The 18621-nt window shown below is 55.2% G+C and overlaps 2 protein-coding genes across 7 annotated transcripts in view; both read left to right on the top strand.

Moving 5' to 3' along the window:
- The window catches only part of IFT122 (intraflagellar transport 122), a 73404-nt gene extending 71516 nt beyond the window's left edge, over nucleotides 1–1888 (top strand). For 2 of the 6 annotated variants that reach the window (XM_039231424.1, XM_039231429.1), the window contains 3 exons: nucleotides 392–471; nucleotides 803–967; nucleotides 1575–1888. In XM_039231424.1, the coding sequence (XP_039087355.1) occupies nucleotides 392–471; nucleotides 803–967; nucleotides 1575–1664 (335 nt within the window). In that variant the 3' untranslated portion in view covers nucleotides 1665–1888. The other 4 variants (XM_039231426.1, XM_039231425.1, XM_039231428.1 and 1 more) reach the window with 4 other exon arrangements.
- An 863-nt stretch (nucleotides 1889–2751) lies between these two features.
- Nucleotides 2752–13853, top strand: RHO (rhodopsin). The gene is made up of 6 exons (XM_039231387.1): nucleotides 2752–2778; nucleotides 8789–9198; nucleotides 10908–11076; nucleotides 12257–12422; nucleotides 12529–12768; nucleotides 13641–13853. Exons 2-6 carry the CDS (start codon nucleotides 8838–8840, stop codon nucleotides 13749–13751), a joined length of 1047 nt encoding a protein of 348 aa, XP_039087318.1. The 5' UTR covers nucleotides 2752–2778; nucleotides 8789–8837; the 3' UTR covers nucleotides 13752–13853.
- Nucleotides 13854–18621: the final 4768 nt, after the last annotated feature.

Below are 18621 nucleotides of genomic sequence, written 5' to 3'. Positions count from 1 at the left end.
ACTGCGAAGTGTTTCTGCAGGAATTGCCATATTTTCTGGCCGTGGTTTCCAGGGAGGCCCATTATTTCTCCTCCCACCCACAGTAGGCCTGCAGCCTCTGCTTACTAGGTGCTTCTGGTCAGCAGGCCTGCATGGGCCACAGCATGAACTATATGAGGCAGCAAAGGGCCCATCAGAGCCCCTTTCCTGCTTGTGCACTGGGGCCTGGTCCCAGCCTCCGTGTGACAATGGCTGTCTCCTCCCTGGCCTGTGTTCCCTCTAGAAATATTCCAGAGAGTCATAGGGAAACACACCAGGGCCACATCGGGTTCCTGTGAGTCTTGTGTCGGGTGGAGGTTAGGACCTGTGTCCCGCTCAGCCTCGGGTTGTGTCCTTGACGGGACCCCTTCAGATTCCCAGACTCTGCGGCTGGATGAGACCGTGGGCTCTGTGAGAGACGATGACCCATTCACAGCAAAGCTGAGCTTTGAGGTGGGGGCACCTTTCTGAGTGGTGGGCTGTGGAGACACCAAGGCTTGTTGGGAGGGGGGCCCAGATCCCTTCTATACACAGTCCTTGGCATGAAGCAGACTTGCTCCCTGTTAAGGCCGTGGGGAAATTGAGGTGATAGGTTCCCGCTCACTAAAGATGGCTAACAGGAGCCACCTGCTCTGCCAGGGCTCTGTCAGGGCACCTAGCATTGGAAGTTTCTGGACTCCTCCCTGGTTGCCCCCCAAATTCTGGGATCATGACCCATGTGAACATGTCACCCCGGCTGAGTAAGAGCCCCTGGGCCCCCTGCTTCCCACATGCCGCCCGGCAGCAGGGCGGCTCAGAGTTCGTGCCCGTGGTGGTAAGCCGGTCGGTGCTGCGCTCCATGAGTCGTCGAGACGTCCTCATCAAGCGCTGGCCCCCGCCCCTGCAGTGGCAGTACTTCCGCTCGCTCCTGCCCGACGCCTCCATCACCATGTGCCCCTCCTGCTTCCAGGTACTGCGCCTACAGCTCATATGTGCTTACCAGTTTCCTCTTTATGCTGCTCTTCCATTTTGCAAGGGTCCCCCTGGGGAAACCCAGCATCTGGGTGGAGCACAAGTGATCCCAAGGCCAAGCCAAGGCCCCCAGTTGGGAAGAGACTCGGCTGTCCATGGGCCCTCCGTCCTCTCACTTGTACCCCATATGCTATCTGGAGTGGGCTTGCCCCTGACCCTGTGCTGTCTGTACCTGCTTCTAATCTGGGAGGGCCAGCCAAGTGTGATGCACCTTTAAATTTCATTTAGAAAAAAAGGGGGCCTCATGGTGCCTGGGTGGCTCAATGGGTTTGTGAGTTCAAGCCCCATGTCGATCCCTGCTTGGGATTCTGTCTCCCTCTCTCTCTGCCCCTTCCCTGCTTGCATGGTCTCTGTCTCTCTCAAAAATAAATAAATTAATTAAAAAAAAAAAAAGGGGCCTCAGACCCCAGACCTTTCTTCCCCTTTCTTCCAGTCCTCAGACAAAGGTGTTCTGGACCTGTGTTTCCAGCCCTGACTCACTGCCAGGCTTCCTCCCGCTTGGAAGGGCGGGGGGTTGGCACTGGGTCATGACCGTTTCTTCTCAGATGTTCCATTCGGAGGACTACGAGCTGCTGGTGCTTCAACACACCTGCTGCCCCTACTGTCGGAGACGCATCGATGACCCCAGCACGTGACTGGCCCCCTCAGGACCACCGCTCCCACCAGGGCCACCTTGCACTTGGCTGGGCTGTCAAAGGAAGAGTTAAACTGTCAGAAAAAAAAAATCCGTTACTTTCAGAAAGGCTCTGAGTTGTTGGTGGCAGCCTGCTGGAGTCCACAGATCTGTCAGACCATTAACATGTACACTTTGTGAACAGATTGCCTCAATAATTACAAATAAAAGGGCTACTTATTTTCATCAGTGTCTGCATTTTAGCAAATCTTCATATTGTCTGCAACTTAATTTCCTTATGCAAAAGTGCACCTGTTTCTAATTTGATCTGAGAGGAACATTACATTTGCCTGCTCTTAAAATTTAATCTAATCGAAATGGCAATATGGGAATAGGTAGGGGAACGAGTGTTTGTTTATTTTGGTTTCATGGGGCTCTGTCTTGACCAGAAAATAAGGTTCCTGGCTCCAGAGAAGACGGCAAAGAGGGCCTCTCCTCAGAGGTTCTGGAGCCCACCCTCTGCTTCCTGCCTGAGGCCAGGCCCCCCTTCTCTTCCCCATTCCCCAGCCCCACAGAGGCCCCTCCCCTGCTGAGGCTTTCCTCTTGCCTCCAGCTCCTGAAGGCAGTGGGTCTGTTTGAGGTTCCGCTAAGGTTGCTGCCCCTGAGCATCAGCAGTGTCTGATTTGGCTGCTTGAGGGCCTGGAGGGAGAGCTGACATTTATTGGGGTCCTTTGCTTTGCCAGCCGAGTTTCATATGTTGTCTGAGTTCTCACACCAGCCTTCTGATGGAAGGGTTGTGATTTCCATTCTGTAGTCATGGGGGTGGGTGGAGGTGCTGGAGTCCAAGGGCTCACCCAGCCCTAGGTGGAAGCCCCTGATCTGCCCTTCCCTGAGTCTCCTGTGCCCTTCGCCCTCCACACTACCTGTCCCGGAGGTGGCAATGATCCAGTGCTTTATGCAAAGTCCTGACAGCAGGGGAAAGAGAACTGGGCTGTCAGATCAGAAAACCACCCTTGTGATTGGATATTGATACTTTACAGCTCGTCTGTGAAGTGGGCAGAGCGGGACAAATGTCCCCATTGGAGGGGTGAAGACTGAGGCCTGAAGACAGGAGTGGCTGCAGAGGCCGTCCAGTGGTGAGTGCTGAAGCTGGCCCCCTGCCCTCCCCCTTCCTCTCCTGCCTCCCTCTGCATCTCTCTTTGGAGATGATGGAGGAAAATACAGAAAGGGAGCCAGACAGTTGTGCCAACAGAACTCCTCCGTTGAGTGTCTAATTACTTACCATCATGCATGCTCTCTCTCTTGCTAAACATTTATTAATGTGTTAGGATTTCCATTAGCGCATTATTTGAACTGAAATCATTTGCATATGGCTGGGAAAAAGAGAGGAGAGAGAGAAAACAGCCTCAGCCACCCAACAGGCGTCAATCACAGTGACAGATCAGATGGTCTGTGGCTAGAGGCAGGGGGTGGGGGGCCCAGCCTGAGACTCCAGCATGCGTCTTCTCAGCCGAGTAACGCAAAAACCAGGGTGTGCCGTGCCAGGTTCTGCTGTCGCAGGGAAGCACACGGAAGCTGGGGAGGTCTGAGACGGTGGCTTCCTTTCAATCAAACGCTTACTGAGTACCATACACATTGCTAAGCACTCTCCACACATTGTCTTATTTAATCCTCAACAGCCCCCAAGGATGCCCATTAATGCAGATGATGAAACTGAGGCTCAGCAACATTCTCTCCTTTATTCAACAAATACTTACTGAGCCAAGATGGGGTTCACACCCAGGCACAGCTTTCACACCTAAGCATCATGTTCTGCATCTCTCCTGTCCCAGCCTGGACAAGGTCTTGACCGGGCCTGTTCTTTCTCCAAGGCTCACTTTCTCCGTGGATGCAGAAAGGTCCCTTCCAGGGGGACTTTGAGGTTGAGCCTCAGTCTCCATCTGATGAGCCTGATGACCCTTCACATGCTATAACAAGGAAGGCACTGTAGGGACATTGAGATGCCCATTTCACTAAAAGGCCACTGAGGCTGGAGAGAGGCACGGCTGCTGGAGGCCACACAGCTTGGAAGTGGGTCAGGCTGTGACTTGACCTCCCAAGTCCCCAGCGCAACCCATGTTCCTGGAAGGAAGAAGTAAGGAAAAGGGGGGTTGCACAGCCCAGAAAGAGCCCTAGGCCAGGCTTTAGGTAGGCCTGGCTTTAGTCTGGCCACAACCAGCTAGGGGTCCCCATCCACTCCCAGGGAGGCTGCTGAGACCCGGAGGCCCTTTGAGGCTCTTGCACAGGTAGACAGGTGCCCCATCTCCAAGGCTGATGCCTATGGCAGATGACAGGTGACCTTCCATTTGTGCTAGCCCCACCCTCAGGGTAGGTGGGAACCTCAGCAAAGAGGCCTGCACTGGGCAGGGCTCTCACCCTGGGTCAAGCACTTATCCCAGTACTTCACCCAGACTCCAGAACATCTTCCTAGAATGGAACCTAATCATGCTTCTCCCCTGCTTATAACCCTCCCCGCTGCTGGCCAGCCAGCACCCGGATTCCTAGGCCTGCCCTCCCTGGCCTGCCGCTCCACCCCAGGCCTGGGGCTCCCATACCAACTGGCCCCTTTCTTGCTGTGCCTTGGCTCAGCTGTCCCCCTGGCTAGGCTAGGGGGCCTCCCTCCCCCCTCCTGCTCCACACTGTGGTCCCCTGGGATCTCACAGCCCCGGGGCTGGGAGCAGAGCCCTACCTCCCATGGTTCTTTGTGGTGGTGGTGTTTTTTCCCTTTGTCAGCAGGCCCCTGAGCCTGGGAGCTCCTTGAGGGCAGGGGCTGTACAGGATTCATCCCAGTGTCTCTAGCACCAGCCCTGAGCATGGCACGTAGGAAGTGTTTGGCCAATGTTGGGGTAGGGGGAGAGGGAGGAGGGAAGAGGGAGGAAGTGGGACTGGAGGAGAAGAGGAAGGAAGAGGAGGAGAGCAGGTCCATCTCCTTCCTTTCTTCCCTTTGACATTCTCATCTGAGTCTAAGGCCTCACTCAGCAGCAGTGACGCAGCCAGGTGGGGCTAAGCCAGGGAGAGGAGGTAGGGAGGAGGAGGAGGAGGAGGAGAAAGGAAAGGAAAGGGAAGAGGAAGCTGCTGAACCAGCAGCACCTCCGTGCAGAGGCTTACGAGCTATTTGTGTGCTACTGGCTAAGCCCCTAATCCTCCACGGCCGAGTCAGAGGCCTGCACCTGGGCTCCCAGAGGGCCGGGCTCAGGGGAGCTTGGAGATAGGTGCCACCATCTTCAGAGGCAGCCAACCCCAGCCCTCCACCCCCAAAAGCTTGTCCCCAAGCCTGCCTGAGGGGCCAGTGGCTCAGAAAGTCACCCACATTGCGGCTTATCCCTTGGCAAGCTCCCGGACCCCGTCTGGACCACCTGGCATAGAAGAAAGCTCAGGCTGGGGAGTTAGGCTGCCAGTTCACCTCCAGCTCTGCTCAGGAATTAACCCTCTGAGCCCATTTCCTCAGTGCTTAGAGGTTAGGGAGTGAGACCTCCTCATGGGGGGCCGGGAGTTGTGCATCCATTCGACAGATATCTATTGAGTCCTTGCTCCAAGCTGCCAGCTCAGTTACAGTGAGGTCCAGGCCAGGCCAGCCCTGCACTCTGGAGAGAGATGGGCAGTGAGTCAGTAAGGAGACAAGTAAGACCACTGCCGACAGTGATGGGTACTGATTAGAGACAAATGTCATGTGGAGGTGGGGGGTCCTGGCGTGTAGAGCCGGGGCCTCTCCAAGGAGTGCTTTGTAAGCTGAGACCTGAATGAGACTCTAAGAGGCTAATACTGTCAGCAACAGTCATTGATCACTTACACGCAACAGAGTAGGAAACTGAGGCACAGGGAAGGGAGGGGGCCGGGCTGTGCCCAGGCTGCACGGCATCAGAGCCTCAGTCCAGATGTAAGGCTAAGTGTAAAGGGGCCACACCCAACTAAGGGGTACCATGGCACCTAAATGATAAGGTGTGAAGATCTGTGACTGGACCCTGGCAGGAAGGCAGGTCACGTCAAACATGCAGATGGGTTTCCTAGTTCTAGCAAACTGAGGCTGGAGAGGGGAAGCGGGACTTCTCAGGGTGACTCAGGGCCCCAGGCTAGAGTCCAGTGCCACCCCCTGCCTTCAGAGCCACCACTGCTGCCCTAGGCCTGTGTGACTCAGTCTTGTGGCTCTCCCACCAGCCCAGCACAACTTTTTTTTTTTTGTCATTTATACCATGGTGTGAACAACTAGCAGAACTTTCCTGAGAGCTGTCTTTGGTGTAGGGATGGAGGCATGGCCGGGCGGGTGATAGCCCAGGTTTATTATGTGACCTGGGCCACTGACTCACTGCCCACCCTGGACCTCAGCCTCCCCACCAGAGAAATGTAGCAGGAGGGTCAGGGTAGGTGACTTCTCTTGACCTTCTTGCTCACTAGGAGCCTGTTGCTCTGAACAAAGACCATTTTTTGGCTGTTTAAAAAAGGACTCTTTGTCAGGCCTCATAGATTACAGTGCAACGTCACAGTGGTGATGCCTTTAATTCCCCACTGGCCATGGCCCTGTGAGGGAGGATCATTAATCTCAGAGACTTAAGAGAGGGAAGCACTGATTAGATAACCTAGATCTATCTACTCGCTCGATCCACAAATACTTAGCACCTACTATGTGCCAGGCCCTGAGGATACATCAGTGAACAAAACAGAAATTCAGTTCCTTCCAGTGTATGGGAAGTGATTTATGTTTTGCGACGTGCTGAGCACCATGCTCGGCTCTGGGAACCCTGTTGAGAGCTGGCCAGACACCCCCCACCCTGCTGCCCCCTCCCCTCCCCTTGCTCACGTGACAGCCTGCGAGATGGACAAAAAAACGCATGAACAGAACATAAAAGCTTCCAGGCTGTCATAAGTGTTAGGAGGAGGTGAAGGCAAGGTGCTGAGGGTCTATGGTCAAGGGCTCACCCCTGCCAGTGCAGGGCTGCGTGCGGGCCAGTCTTGACCTAGGGAGTCCAGTGCTCCTCCCTCCGTCTGGCTACCAGGGCCACATCAGAATCAAACCCTCCACCTTGACCTCATTAGCGCTGGGCCTAATCACTGAACCAAGTACCTTAAACTGCGAAAGGTCACACGCCAGCAGCCCTGCCACTCCTTCCCTTGAGCGCATCCCCCCCAGTGCACATTTCATCAGCCCTCCACGTGCAAGCCCTGACACCACCCGACAGGCAGGGCTCGGGACCCTCAGGCAGGCTGGAGGGAAAGGGGGGGGGGGCTTTTCTGAGTGACCAGGTCTGGGGGTTTCAGGTGGGAAGAGACTGCACGGATGAGAGTATCAGGGCTGGAAGTCTCAGAGACCAGGACACCACCCTGGCCGGCTCCCTCCCTCAGCCACTGAGCTCATGGCTAGGACTTCCCCTTTGCGGACTGCTCCAATGACAGTGTGCTAGGAGCAGGTCACAATCTGAACTTTCCCGATTTCATTTGTTTCCGTACTTGCTTGTGAGCCCTGCCCCCCCACCCCCCAATGGTGCTGCCTGTGGGCATCGTCCCTCTCTATCATATCTGTCAGAACGGAGCATCTTGCACGCAGCACAGTACATGCTCCATACACACTTGTGGCTGGAGGGTGGTCATCCCGGGCACTGCCGTGTACCCCCCTTCGTCCCTGTGCTCCCCTCATGGATGGGGGGAGCCTCTCAGTGCCCAGCCTCCATTAGCCCCCAGAAGCTGCCTTCGTGGAGTGACCTGTCACACAGCTTCCAAGGCCCGCGGTCCCAGCCCAGCCTACACAGACGTCCCCAGATGTGCCCTGCGTGCGACAGCGTCCAACCAGTTCTTTGTCCAGGCTCGGCCTCGCCTCCACACCGGGCCCAAGCCCGCCTCGCTCACGGCCCTGATCCGGTGCCCAGCACTCCACCGGGCACCGAGCTGCCTCTGGGATGCAAGGCCTTGCTTCAGGAGCCTTAGAGCCTCTGTCCCCTTTCTGCTCCAGTCACCCCCTGCTCTGGTCCCCTCCTCTCTCCCTCACTCCCTCCAATACACCTTTGGGGGCATTCGAGCTACGTTTCTGCCCCTTAAGATCTGGCCAACACTTGTTGGGATGAGCACTGGGTGTTATATGGAAACCAACTTGACAATAAACTATATTAAAAACAAAACAACAAAAGATCTGCCCAAGCCAATGCCCACTACTGTTTGGATAAAACTAGATTCCTCAGCTTGGTATCAAGACCCATAGCCCATGTGAGGCCTCACCCCAGACAAGCCTCGGGCCTCTGTCAGCCCTGGTCTTCAGTCTCCCCTGTTTTCCCTCTTGGCAACTTAGCAAAATACTCCCCTCCCTCAAAGACCCAAACTTCCCCTCCCCGGACACCTCCCCAGGATAAGCAGTCTCCCTTCCCTTGGCCTCATGGAAGCCCCTCCCTGGACCCGGATCTGTCTTTCCCACATCAGGGTCCTCCGCAGCGCATAACCTCCTCCTTTCTGGATCTTTGTATCCCCGGTGGCCTGCACATGAATGTTTAATGAACAAGCAAGTGAGTGAATTCCCATTCTAATACCCATGGAGCTCCTGGTCTGTGCCGGGCTGTGGTCTGGCATGGAGCGTGCTGAAGCTGGCGGGACGTGGCCCCTGCCCTCATAGAGCTCCTAACTTGGTGAGATGGCCTGGTGTTAGGGTCAGGAGGTGACAGGTGGGGAAGAAATAGGTAAGGGCCTGAGAGACTGAGGAGAACCAGAGCCTCCACCCTCAGGTCCAGTGGGGAGGAAGACAGAGTCCTCCGGCATGAAGTGAAGGGGCACGGGCATGGAGCCAGAGAGATGCCAATGCCAGGCCAAGGCCCACAGACTGCGATGGGCAGAGATTCCTGGGGACCAGAAGAGTTGGGGTTGGGCTTCCTGCCTTTTCCCAGGGTCCCCAGTACTTCCCCTCTTTGGCCCCAGGCTTCTTCCTAGAGTCACCTTGGCCCCTCTTGGAAGCCAATTAGGCCCCCAGTTGCAGTAGTGGGGATTAGTATGATTAATAATGCCCCCAATCTCCCAGGTGCTGATTCAGCCAGGAGCTTAGGGAGGGGAGGTCACTTTATAAGGGCCTGGGGGGGGTTAGAGCCCGGAGTCATTCAGCCGGAGCCCTGGGTGGCCACGCTCCGTCCTCTGCAGCACTTTTGGGTCTGAGCCGCCCACCGGGCAAGCCACCAGGACCGCAGCCATGAACGGGACGGAGGGCCCGAACTTCTACGTGCCCTTCTCCAACAAGACGGGTGTGGTGCGCAGCCCCTTCGAGTACCCACAGTACTACCTGGCTGAGCCATGGCAGTTCTCCATGCTGGCCGCCTACATGTTCCTGCTGATCGTGCTTGGCTTCCCCATCAACTTCCTCACGCTCTACGTCACGGTCCAGCACAAGAAGCTGCGCACGCCTCTCAACTACATCCTGCTCAACCTGGCCGTGGCCGACCTCTTCATGGTCTTTGGCGGCTTCACCACCACCCTCTACACCTCTCTGCACGGATACTTTGTCTTCGGGCCCACCGGATGCAATATGGAGGGCTTCTTTGCCACACTGGGCGGTACGAACTGGGGTATGGGGAGTCAGGAGTCGGTGGTGGGGAGGGTGCAAAGGCATTGGAAGAGAACTCCGTATTTGGGGATGGTGATGAAGAGGCCTTCCCCCTCTACACTCATCAGCACTCTCCACTTAATCCACAGACACTGTTAGGAATGATAAGCGAGGCTGCTGTTTACTGAGGGCGGGCATCGGGCACTTTATCTCACGTCGAGTGGTGCCATTGTCTTGCTTTGCATCAGGGAAACAGGATGAAAGAGTCAAGGGTCTTGCTGGGGCCACATTGTGGTGAGCATAGAGCTGTTTCCACCCCACATTTCTGTGGCTCTTTGGGCCGTGTTCTCTTTCTCTCGGAGCAGCTGTGCCTTGTGAGACCCATGCTGGGCACTGGGAACGGAGCCGGACAAGACAGATCTCTGTGCTCAGGGCTTTCAGCCCAGGGCACACGCAGATCATTAGTCCTCCGGCAACTGGACTTTGTGCTAAACAATGGGCTCAGCCTCTCCCCGCTGGCATCTATCTGACCAAGCAGAGAAGGGTCCGCCTGTATGTGGTAGCCCTTTGTCACTCCTTTCTCGTGGCCTGAGACTGGGTGATCTGTGGTCAGTGAAGGTGACAAGCACCCAGTGGTGGCCAGAAGTTCCCCAGGCACGGGGCTGAGACGGTGTCCTAGACAGAGCAGCCCTTGTGGCCGGTGCTGGGCTCTCTCAGCCTCCCTGGTCCTCTCCTGCTTGCCTGAGAGGCCATGTGTCCTCAGAGAAGGGAGACACTCCTGGTCACTGCCCTGCCACATCCCTGCATGTGTCTCTTCCCTCCTCTGTGCCTCGCTGTTCTCTACTAAACAGGATCTGTTATCTCTGCAGCACCCCATCAGTTTTCTAGTCAAAGAGACTATTTGAGTGCACTTTTCAAAGCTACAGATCCCCACACAGGTCTAGTGCCGCCCTAGGGAAGGGGTTTGTTGGAAAGGGATAAGCTCCCCCACACAACAAGGCTGGAGGTGGGCTGAGGAGGCTGAGGCTAGAAAGCAGGGGTGAGACGGAGGCCACATGCAGGCGGGCACGTCTCTGCAGGGCTGGCGTCAGTTCACAGTTATTATCCCAGAGGAATACTTAGTCGTGTTCTGTTTTTCTCTCAGCAATGTCCCGGTTTGCTTGGCAAATTCTATGGCCACCCTCCCGATTGAGTTTCTGGGGTGACGTGCAGGGCGCTTGTCTGAATTCCACCATTCTTTCCTGTTCCTCAGGCAAAACATTGGCCAGCTTTCTGGGGGGACCCACGGGCGCAGGGTATTTCATTCCTCGCCGGGGAGAGACTGATGCACAGAAGGGAGAGAAGGAACCCAGCTCCAACAGGCACTCTGCCTGTCGCCCCACGGAGCACATATTCTTCTGTATAAACTCCCTCCAGGGCCCCTAGTCTAATCATGACCCTGGAAGCTGACTTCCAGTCCTTCGTGAACCCAGAGCTCTAACTGAACTAACTCCTCTTCCTGGAGGACACCCTGCTCACTCTGTGTCTGCATAGCGCCCCCCTGCCTCACAGCGCCTTCACTCCTCTTCTCACACTCGAAGCCCTCTCTTTCCTCAGTCCTGGCCCCAACCCTGCCCTGGGCGGGCTTGCTGGCCGCCCTCTCCCATCCAGGAGTGCCCCCTCCTTGGACAGTGGGGTCCAGGCAGGGGGCATGTTGATTGATAGCTGACTGCCTTGCAGGTGAAATTGCCCTGTGGTCTTTGGTGGTCCTGGCCATCGAGCGGTACGTGGTGGTGTGTAAGCCCATGAGCAACTTCCGCTTTGGGGAGAACCATGCCATAATGGGCGTCGTCTTCACCTGGATCATGGCACTGGCCTGTGCCGCACCCCCCCTCGTGGGTTGGTCCAGGTAATGGCACTAAGCAGAAGGGAAGGGACCCTAGGGCGGGGGTTCTTTGTAGGGTCCTCAGCCAGGACTCAAACCTGGGGCTGTCTCGTTCTGGGCACCGAGCTCATATGCCCCCTACCCCAAACGCCACCCTGGCAGCTCTCCCAGGGGAGGGGTTTAGGGAGGGGAAGAGAGAATCAGACCCTAATGTTGCTCCAGGGGCCAGTCCCACCTCCTGAGCCCCCATGTCAAGGAAAATCCAAGACGCCCCAACCCTTAACCTTGGCTGTGCCCCTAATCCTCAACTAAGCCAGGACCAGATTCCAATCCTCTTTGCCCTATAGGCAACGCCCTCTGACCTTGGGCCTCAGCACCTGGGGAGGCCAAGCCTACCTAGTGCAGGCGGTGGCATTGTAGCCTCTGGGAAGTGCATCCTGTCCAGGCTCTAGTTCATCATCTCCAAACGCGGCTCAGATGAGGGACGGGAGGACAGTGGTTTGGGGTGGACGGGTGACCCTGTGGGTTCCTGGAGGCCTTGCGTCCCTCTGCTTCTGGGAAGTTCCTAATCTCTCTTCCCTTCCCTCCCCTCTCAGCTTCCTGGGGTCAATTTTTTTCTGTCCCTTGTTGAACCTGAGCCCACTGCCTCCAGCCTCTTTCCCTGTTTTCTCCAGTCCTGCCTAGGCCCATCCCCACAGGCACAGCCAGTAGACACTCCCTTGTCACCATTCTCTGAAATCACAGAAACGTCCTAACAACATGGCCCTGGGGTCTCTTGTTTCTAGAAACAGTGCAAAGATCCCTTACTGTGTGCCCATCTTTGCTCTAGAAAATCCCCCTACCCTGTTAGTGAGACCCTAGTTTGTATGAACTGCCTCAAATACAGAGCTGGGGAGCTTTTCCTTTCTCCCCACCAACCTCTGCGAGGCAAGACGCGGGGCCGTCTCATGGTGGCACAGCTGTTTTCACGAGGGGCATCCGAGTCCTCCTCTCAGTTGATCTGATCCTCACAGCCGTGTAGCCACACAGTTATTTTATTATGCCTGTTTTAAACACAGGGAAAGCAGGGCCCAGAGCAAGCCTGGCCACACAGCAGGTGTGTTGGCAGAGCCAGGGCCCGGACCAGCTGCGGTCTGTTTCTCAAGTCCCTCACACGTGGGCCTCCCTTATGCCCTCTCTTACCCCGTCCCCCTCTGGTGCTCAGGTACATCCCTGAAGGCATGCAGTGTTCGTGTGGGATCGACTACTACACGCTCAAGCCGGAGGTCAACAACGAGTCCTTCGTCATCTACATGTTCGTGGTCCACTTCACCATCCCCATGATTGTCATCTTCTTCTGCTACGGACAGCTCGTCTTCACAGTCAAGGAGGTATGGACCTGTGCTGGGTGCAGGGGACACACGCATTGGTTGGGTTGAGCCTGGCCCCGGTCCCAAAGGAGCCGCAGTCTGGACAGCAGCCCTTGTGTCCTTACAGGCTGCAGCCCAGCAGCAGGAGTCCGCCACCACCCAGAAGGCTGAGAAGGAGGTCACTCGCATGGTCATCATCATGGTCATCGCTTTCCTGATCTGCTGGGTGCCCTACGCCAGCGTGGCATTCTACATCTTCACCCACCAGGGCTCCAACTTCGGCCCCATCTTCATGACACTCCCGGCGTTCTTCGCCAAGTCCTCTTCCATCTACAATCCTGTCATCTACATCATGATGAACAAGCAGGTGCCCGCTGGTGGGCCGGGAGGGTCCAGGGGCCCCAGGCTGCAGGCAGTGCCTATGGAGGACAAGCCATGTCCTTGACTGGGCCTCGGTCATTTCACCCCCAAAACCAGGCAGGGACACCAGTATCCGCCCAAGCATCCGAGTCATCTAGGCGAAATGCAGATTCCTGCTGAATCAGAGGCTCAGGGGGAGCCCAGGAACCTGCATTTCTAACAAGCACCCCACCCCCAACCCCCGGTGACTCTCACGCCGGCTCACGTATGAGAAGTGCCTAGTCCAGATGCTTCTGGAGGCCCACTTTAAAACTCAAGTGGTCTAAGTCCCAAGCCTGGGAATGGGGTGGGGCCAGTCTCCACAAAGCTGAGCAAGGAGCTACAGTCTTATTCTGGGGGAGGAAGGGATACAGCAGTGCTTTCACATCGACCGGTGATTTCTCTGTGGAATCCATGCTCCTGTGGGGGAAACACGGTCTCTGGAGTTAGGCAGATTGGTTTCAAATCTCAATTCTTACTTTCTCGCTGAGTGACCCTTGGGAAGTCACTTCCCTTCTCTGGGCTTCAATGTCTTCATTCCTAGAGAGGGCAAAATTCCAAACTCTAGGGCAATATAAGATAACTTACAGAGAGCCCTTGGCACACAGAGGGCCTCATGGGATATCATCGGTAGCAAAGCCCCCTTGGGTTTGGTCCCTGGCATCTCTGGGGCGGGGCCATATGCGCTAAGTTCCCTCCAGGGAGCCAGACTTGGGAGGGGCGTGGAGGCTGAGAGCCAGAAGCAGGAAAGGGGTTGGAGGTAAATCTCGCCAACCACCTCCATTGGCCCTATGCACTTTCGGCGGACCCTGACTCTGACTCATTCTCCTTGCCTTCCAGTTCCGGAACTGCATGCTCACTACCCTCTGCTGTGGCAAGAACCCACTGGGTGATGACGAGGCCTCCACCACCGCCTCTAAGACGGAGACCAGCCAGGTGGCACCGGCCTAAGCCCTGCCAAGGACTCTGTGGTCGACTGTAGGAGCGTCCCATCCCCCATGCCTACCCCCAGCCGCAGCTGCCCCACCAGAAACCGGGCCTGTTGGAGCCAGGTTGCACAGCAGACTCCTGGAGTTAAAAAAAAAAAAAAAAAAAAGAATAACAAGAGAAAAATGAGGCTCCCCCCTCAGCAAGTCCGGCCTGATCTGGAGTCCTGAGTTCCCAAGGGGCTGTGGGTTCTCTGCCCTTCCTCTCCCCAACTCATCTCTCAGGAACACAAGAACTCTTGCTCTCTGGAAAAGTGTCCCAGCTTAGGGATAAATGTCTAGCACAGAGTGGGGCACACAGTAGGTGCTTAATAAATGCTAGATGGATGAAGGAAGGGACGAATGGGAGAATGAATGCAGGAATGAATGGGCAGGGAGAGCAGATCTACCCCCTCAAAACCACCTTAGCAGCAGCAGCTTACCCTCAGCTGATGACCTTGAGCAGTTCCCTTCCCTGGGCCTCACTTTCTTTTCCTGTAAAATGGAAATCCCAAACCCTTGATCCTGCCAACATATGGCTGCTGTGAAGATCAAATGAGATTGTGTGTGCGTGTGTGTGTGTGTGTGTGTGTGTGTGTGTGTGTGTAAGCACCTTGTAAATGGTAAGGAGCTGTACAGATTGTAGTTAACATTATGAATAATATCAATGAATATAATTAATTAATTAATATGATCATCTCTTCTTGATAGTGACCATTTTGAGACTGGGCAAGGCCCTGAGCACCCAGCCTCAGCAGGTTGTTTTGAAATTCACCAGATGTCAAGGCCAGACCAGGGCTGGCGGTCAGTCTGCAGACAGGGACAGTCAAGGGAATGCAGAATGCAGTCCTCAGGACTGATAAAACGACGTCAGGGGACAGGAGTCTGGGGCCAAGGCTCAGGGTCTCACCTCTGATGCGGAGTCCTCAGGCCCCGTGCCCCCCTCATGCAGCCTAGGGAGAGACAGGCCTTTCTGTCAGCTTCCGCAAGCCACCTTCCCTCCTGCCGTGCAGCCACGAGGCTGCAGCAACTCTAGAAGCACAGAGCTTCTAGAAGCCATATTCACCTGCCCACATTTAATGAGGAGCTGAGTCCCCAGGGTCACCCTGTCTCAAAGATCTCAGAAACAAAAAGTGGGAAATTCAGATGGGCCCATCTTCTCTGGGGATGTTCACAGATCCCAGAATCAAGCTCCCTCGCCGTGTGAGCCTGTGTTTAGCTGCAGTCCATTCTCCATTCTGGAGAGTCCTTGCTGCAAAGCCGGTGGGAACTCTGGGGCGTCAGAGTTGTGCTGCCTGTATAACTGCGCCTCCTCCATAACCACGACCGGAAGCTCTAGCTCCCCCCAGGTCTGCCTGGACACCAGGCAAATCGGGGCATTAAAAGCTCAGCTCCTATGCCTGGTGTTAATGGTGGTGGTATTTTTGTTGCTCTCAACCTCTTTATCTGCAGGATTGATTGAAACTGGACAGCAATTTCTGCCTGATCCCTAACCCTGGGATGCTGGGTCTGGGCAACCGGCTGACGCCCCTGGGGGTGTGGGGTGGAGGGAGCATGCCCGGGAATGAGAAAAGCCCCAACTTTGGAGTCACGGAAACCGGGGTGAGCTGTGAAACTGCAACCAAGCCTTGCCATCTCTCTGAGTCTCCTTCTCTGCAAGAGGGAGTCTGAAACTGAGCTTGAGGGGACTGCAGACTTCACGCGGCCAGCCTGCTTCCTGGCGCACCGTAGCCAGTGGGAGACCTCTGACGTTACTGGGCCTCAGCTCAGAGCTGGCCTTACCAAGAACACCATCTGTGAGGGGAGCAAGGATGGAGATAGAGTCCCCAGAGTTACCCTCAGCCTCCAAGGTGGGAAAGGGTGGCTGGAGCCTGAGACAGATGCTCGCCAGTGCCACGAGGGGGTGGGGGGCTGGAGCAGGTAATAGCTGGGATCTCTACTGTTGCCCCTCGAGGTGATCTACTCTGCCTCCCTAGGTGATGTCAGTCAGATTTCTTTGGCTGCAAAGGGCAGGAAATCTAAATAGGGCTGCACCAGAAAGGGGAAATAATGGGGTCCCCAAAACAAAAATCCCAGGGCTTCAGGCACAGCTGGATGCATGTGCTCAGATGTTACTGGACTTCTGTGTCTCCCCCTCTGATTATAGTTTTCTCTGTGTTGGCTTCAGAAGGGGCTACCAGCAGTCCCAAGCTCAGCTAGCCTTGCAGAAAGTGAGCTTCTTTTCCTGAGGGTTCCAGCAAAGGTCCTGGGCAGGCAGGGCTCTCATTGGCCAGGTCTGGGTCACCTGACCACCCCTAATCCTGTCACCAGGTTAAAATGGGGATTCATCCTCTGATTGGCCCAGCTTGAGTCACCTGATTGTCCCTAAGCCTATCACCAGGCTGGGATGGGGATTTAGCCTCTGATTGGCCAGGGCTGGGTCACCTGATCACCCCTGCAGACCCTACGTAAACCAAATGGTCTGAGTGAGGGTGGGGACTGGAAGGAGCCCAGAGGATTCATGGGGGGTGTTGTTACCAGAAGGAAGAGGCCCAGAGACAGGGTGGGCAGAACCAGCAGTGGCCCCGAGGGGCTGGCCTCTAGTGGGTGATGTCCAGCTACCCCAGGCCTCCCTCCCACACCGGGGACACGGGGGAGAAGCTTCCCATGGCTGGTCCCAGACGTCTCACTCTCCATTTCTGATGTGCTGGGCCAGCAGGGCTGTGGGGGGGACATACTTGCTTTGCAGGCAGCCCTGTTTCCTCACGTACCCACCTCAGTCCCCTTATTCTGAGTGGTATCCTTGTTTCAGCCTCATATTCAGAGAAAAAAAAATTAACTCTCAAACCAGAAGTCTCTGTTTTTTATTTCCTGGTAGAGGGGAAATCCTCTTTCCCTCCTTGATTTATAACTGATTTGACAGGCACTTGGGGACATTTGCCACATTTGTCAGCAAAGCGGTGCTGACTTAAGTTGGGTTGAGGGTGTTACCCACCTCATCTCCAGGTTTCTGGAATGCCTCTTGTATGCAATCATGTCCACTGTCAACCTGATCTTAGGAAGCTGACCCCGGGCCAGGATGCGCTGGGGACCCAGAGATGGGTTGGAGATAGCACGTCTCTGGGCTGTGGCCTGGGCAGCCTCGGAACACAGAGCTCTCTCACCCCTGATCTCGCCTCTGGGAGGAGAGAGCATGAACCAAGCCTCGCAGCCCCGGGCCACCACAGAGACAGCAAAGCTGATGGGAGTAGACACCTGCACCCCTGATGTCCCAGGGCGACCCCAGAGAGACAGCAGTGCCCTTCTCAGCCCCACAACCTCACACCATGTCCCTGAACCTTCCTAGGTCTCAGGCCTCTGCACTTGAAAGAGGAGACTCATCTCAGTTGGTAGAATTGTCCATAGAGAGTAACAAGATTGTTGCTATAAAAATTGCACAGTAGACACAATAAATGTGAGTGTCCTTCCCAGAGATGTGAAGCAGGTTCAAAGGAACCTGCACTGGTAGGAGATAGAGTCCTTGGTGGGAGTCAAGAAATTAAAGTAATGGAGGGGCCTCAGGAAAGGGGGAAGCAAGTGACAACTGCCCCCCATATTCATTCCCTTTCTTCCTTTTAGTAATATCACTCCAATTCCAGATGGGCACCAAGCTTCCCAGGGCAGGGCGGCATCTTCCAGTTTCCCTTGCGTCTGCAGTGGTGTGACATTAAGGTCTGGCCAGTGGAGTATACTCAGAAGTATATGAAGTTCTGGGTTGTGCATTTCAGAGAATGGAGGCATCCTTCACTTCTCTTCTTTCCTGTCTGATGGCTGGAATGTGGTCATGATGACCGGAGCTGCAGCAGCTGTCTTGTATCATGAGGTGGAGTCTGTGGGCAGAGAACAGCACAGCATGAGGCAAGAAGGAGATGGGTGGGGTCCCCTATGCTGCCTTTCGGTCCTGTGCAACTTGCACTTGAAGAGTCTCACGAAAGAATGACTTGATAGTTTCTTGTTTAAGCCACAGTTATTTTGGAGTTAGAGCTGGTTTCTTCACTAACACAGAGGGCTTCCAAATTGCAGCCGAGGGTCTGGACTCAGGACGATTGAGTACAGGTCCTCTCTGAACGTTAGCGTCTTCGTGTATCAACAAAATAGTGAATATAAAGTACATACATGGATATAGAACATGGCAGCTATTACCATATCCACCCTGCTCTCTATGCATTTGGTGACTAATGTCACAAATGTCCTGAGGCTACAGGCGCTAGAGTTACACAAAGACACCCTGTCACTGCCGCAGAAAGTTTAAGACGTAATCTTCAGACCTTTGAGAAAGTTCACATGTAGGAGGCCCCCACTGGACGTTCAAAGATGGTAAAACAGTTGGGTCAGCAGAAACTTAAATTCCACACAGGCCTCAGTGGGCATCAGATAAGTACACCGAGCAGCCCGCCCTCCCTCCCGCATCTGATCCTCACACTTATCACTTCCCTGTAAAAAGGCAATCCTCTAGAAGAATTTTTAGATCTGCAGTGCATTTTAGAACTTCTTCCCCTCCAAATGCAAAACTCCATTCTGGCACAGCCTGGGAGTAGGGTTTCACATGAGGCTCGTGGGAAGGTTTATCTCTCCAAGTCTTTCTCTATTTCTCAATTCTTGGAAATTCCCCACAATGCGATCAAAATTGCTGCCCCTGTTGGAGCCAGCACCGTGTGCCTCTTCGCCTCATCTCGCCTCCTGCTCTAACGTGGTTCCTGGAGATGGTTCTCAGGCCTCCCTTCACGCAGCCAGGCTGGGCTCTGGCACCAGGGTTCCGCAGCAGTGGGTGCTGAGCAGCCCCTGTGTGCCAGGCACCGTGCTCTGCACCAGGGATACCACCAGAACAAGCCAGACAC

This window comes from Hyaena hyaena, unplaced genomic scaffold, assembly GCF_003009895.1.
Source record: "Hyaena hyaena isolate Hyena2069 unplaced genomic scaffold, ASM300989v1 scaffold_56, whole genome shotgun sequence".
Classification (NCBI taxonomy): domain Eukaryota; kingdom Metazoa; phylum Chordata; class Mammalia; order Carnivora; family Hyaenidae; genus Hyaena; species Hyaena hyaena.
The sequence above is the reverse complement of the archived record's forward strand: the minus strand, read 5'-3'. Positions and strand labels throughout refer to the sequence as shown.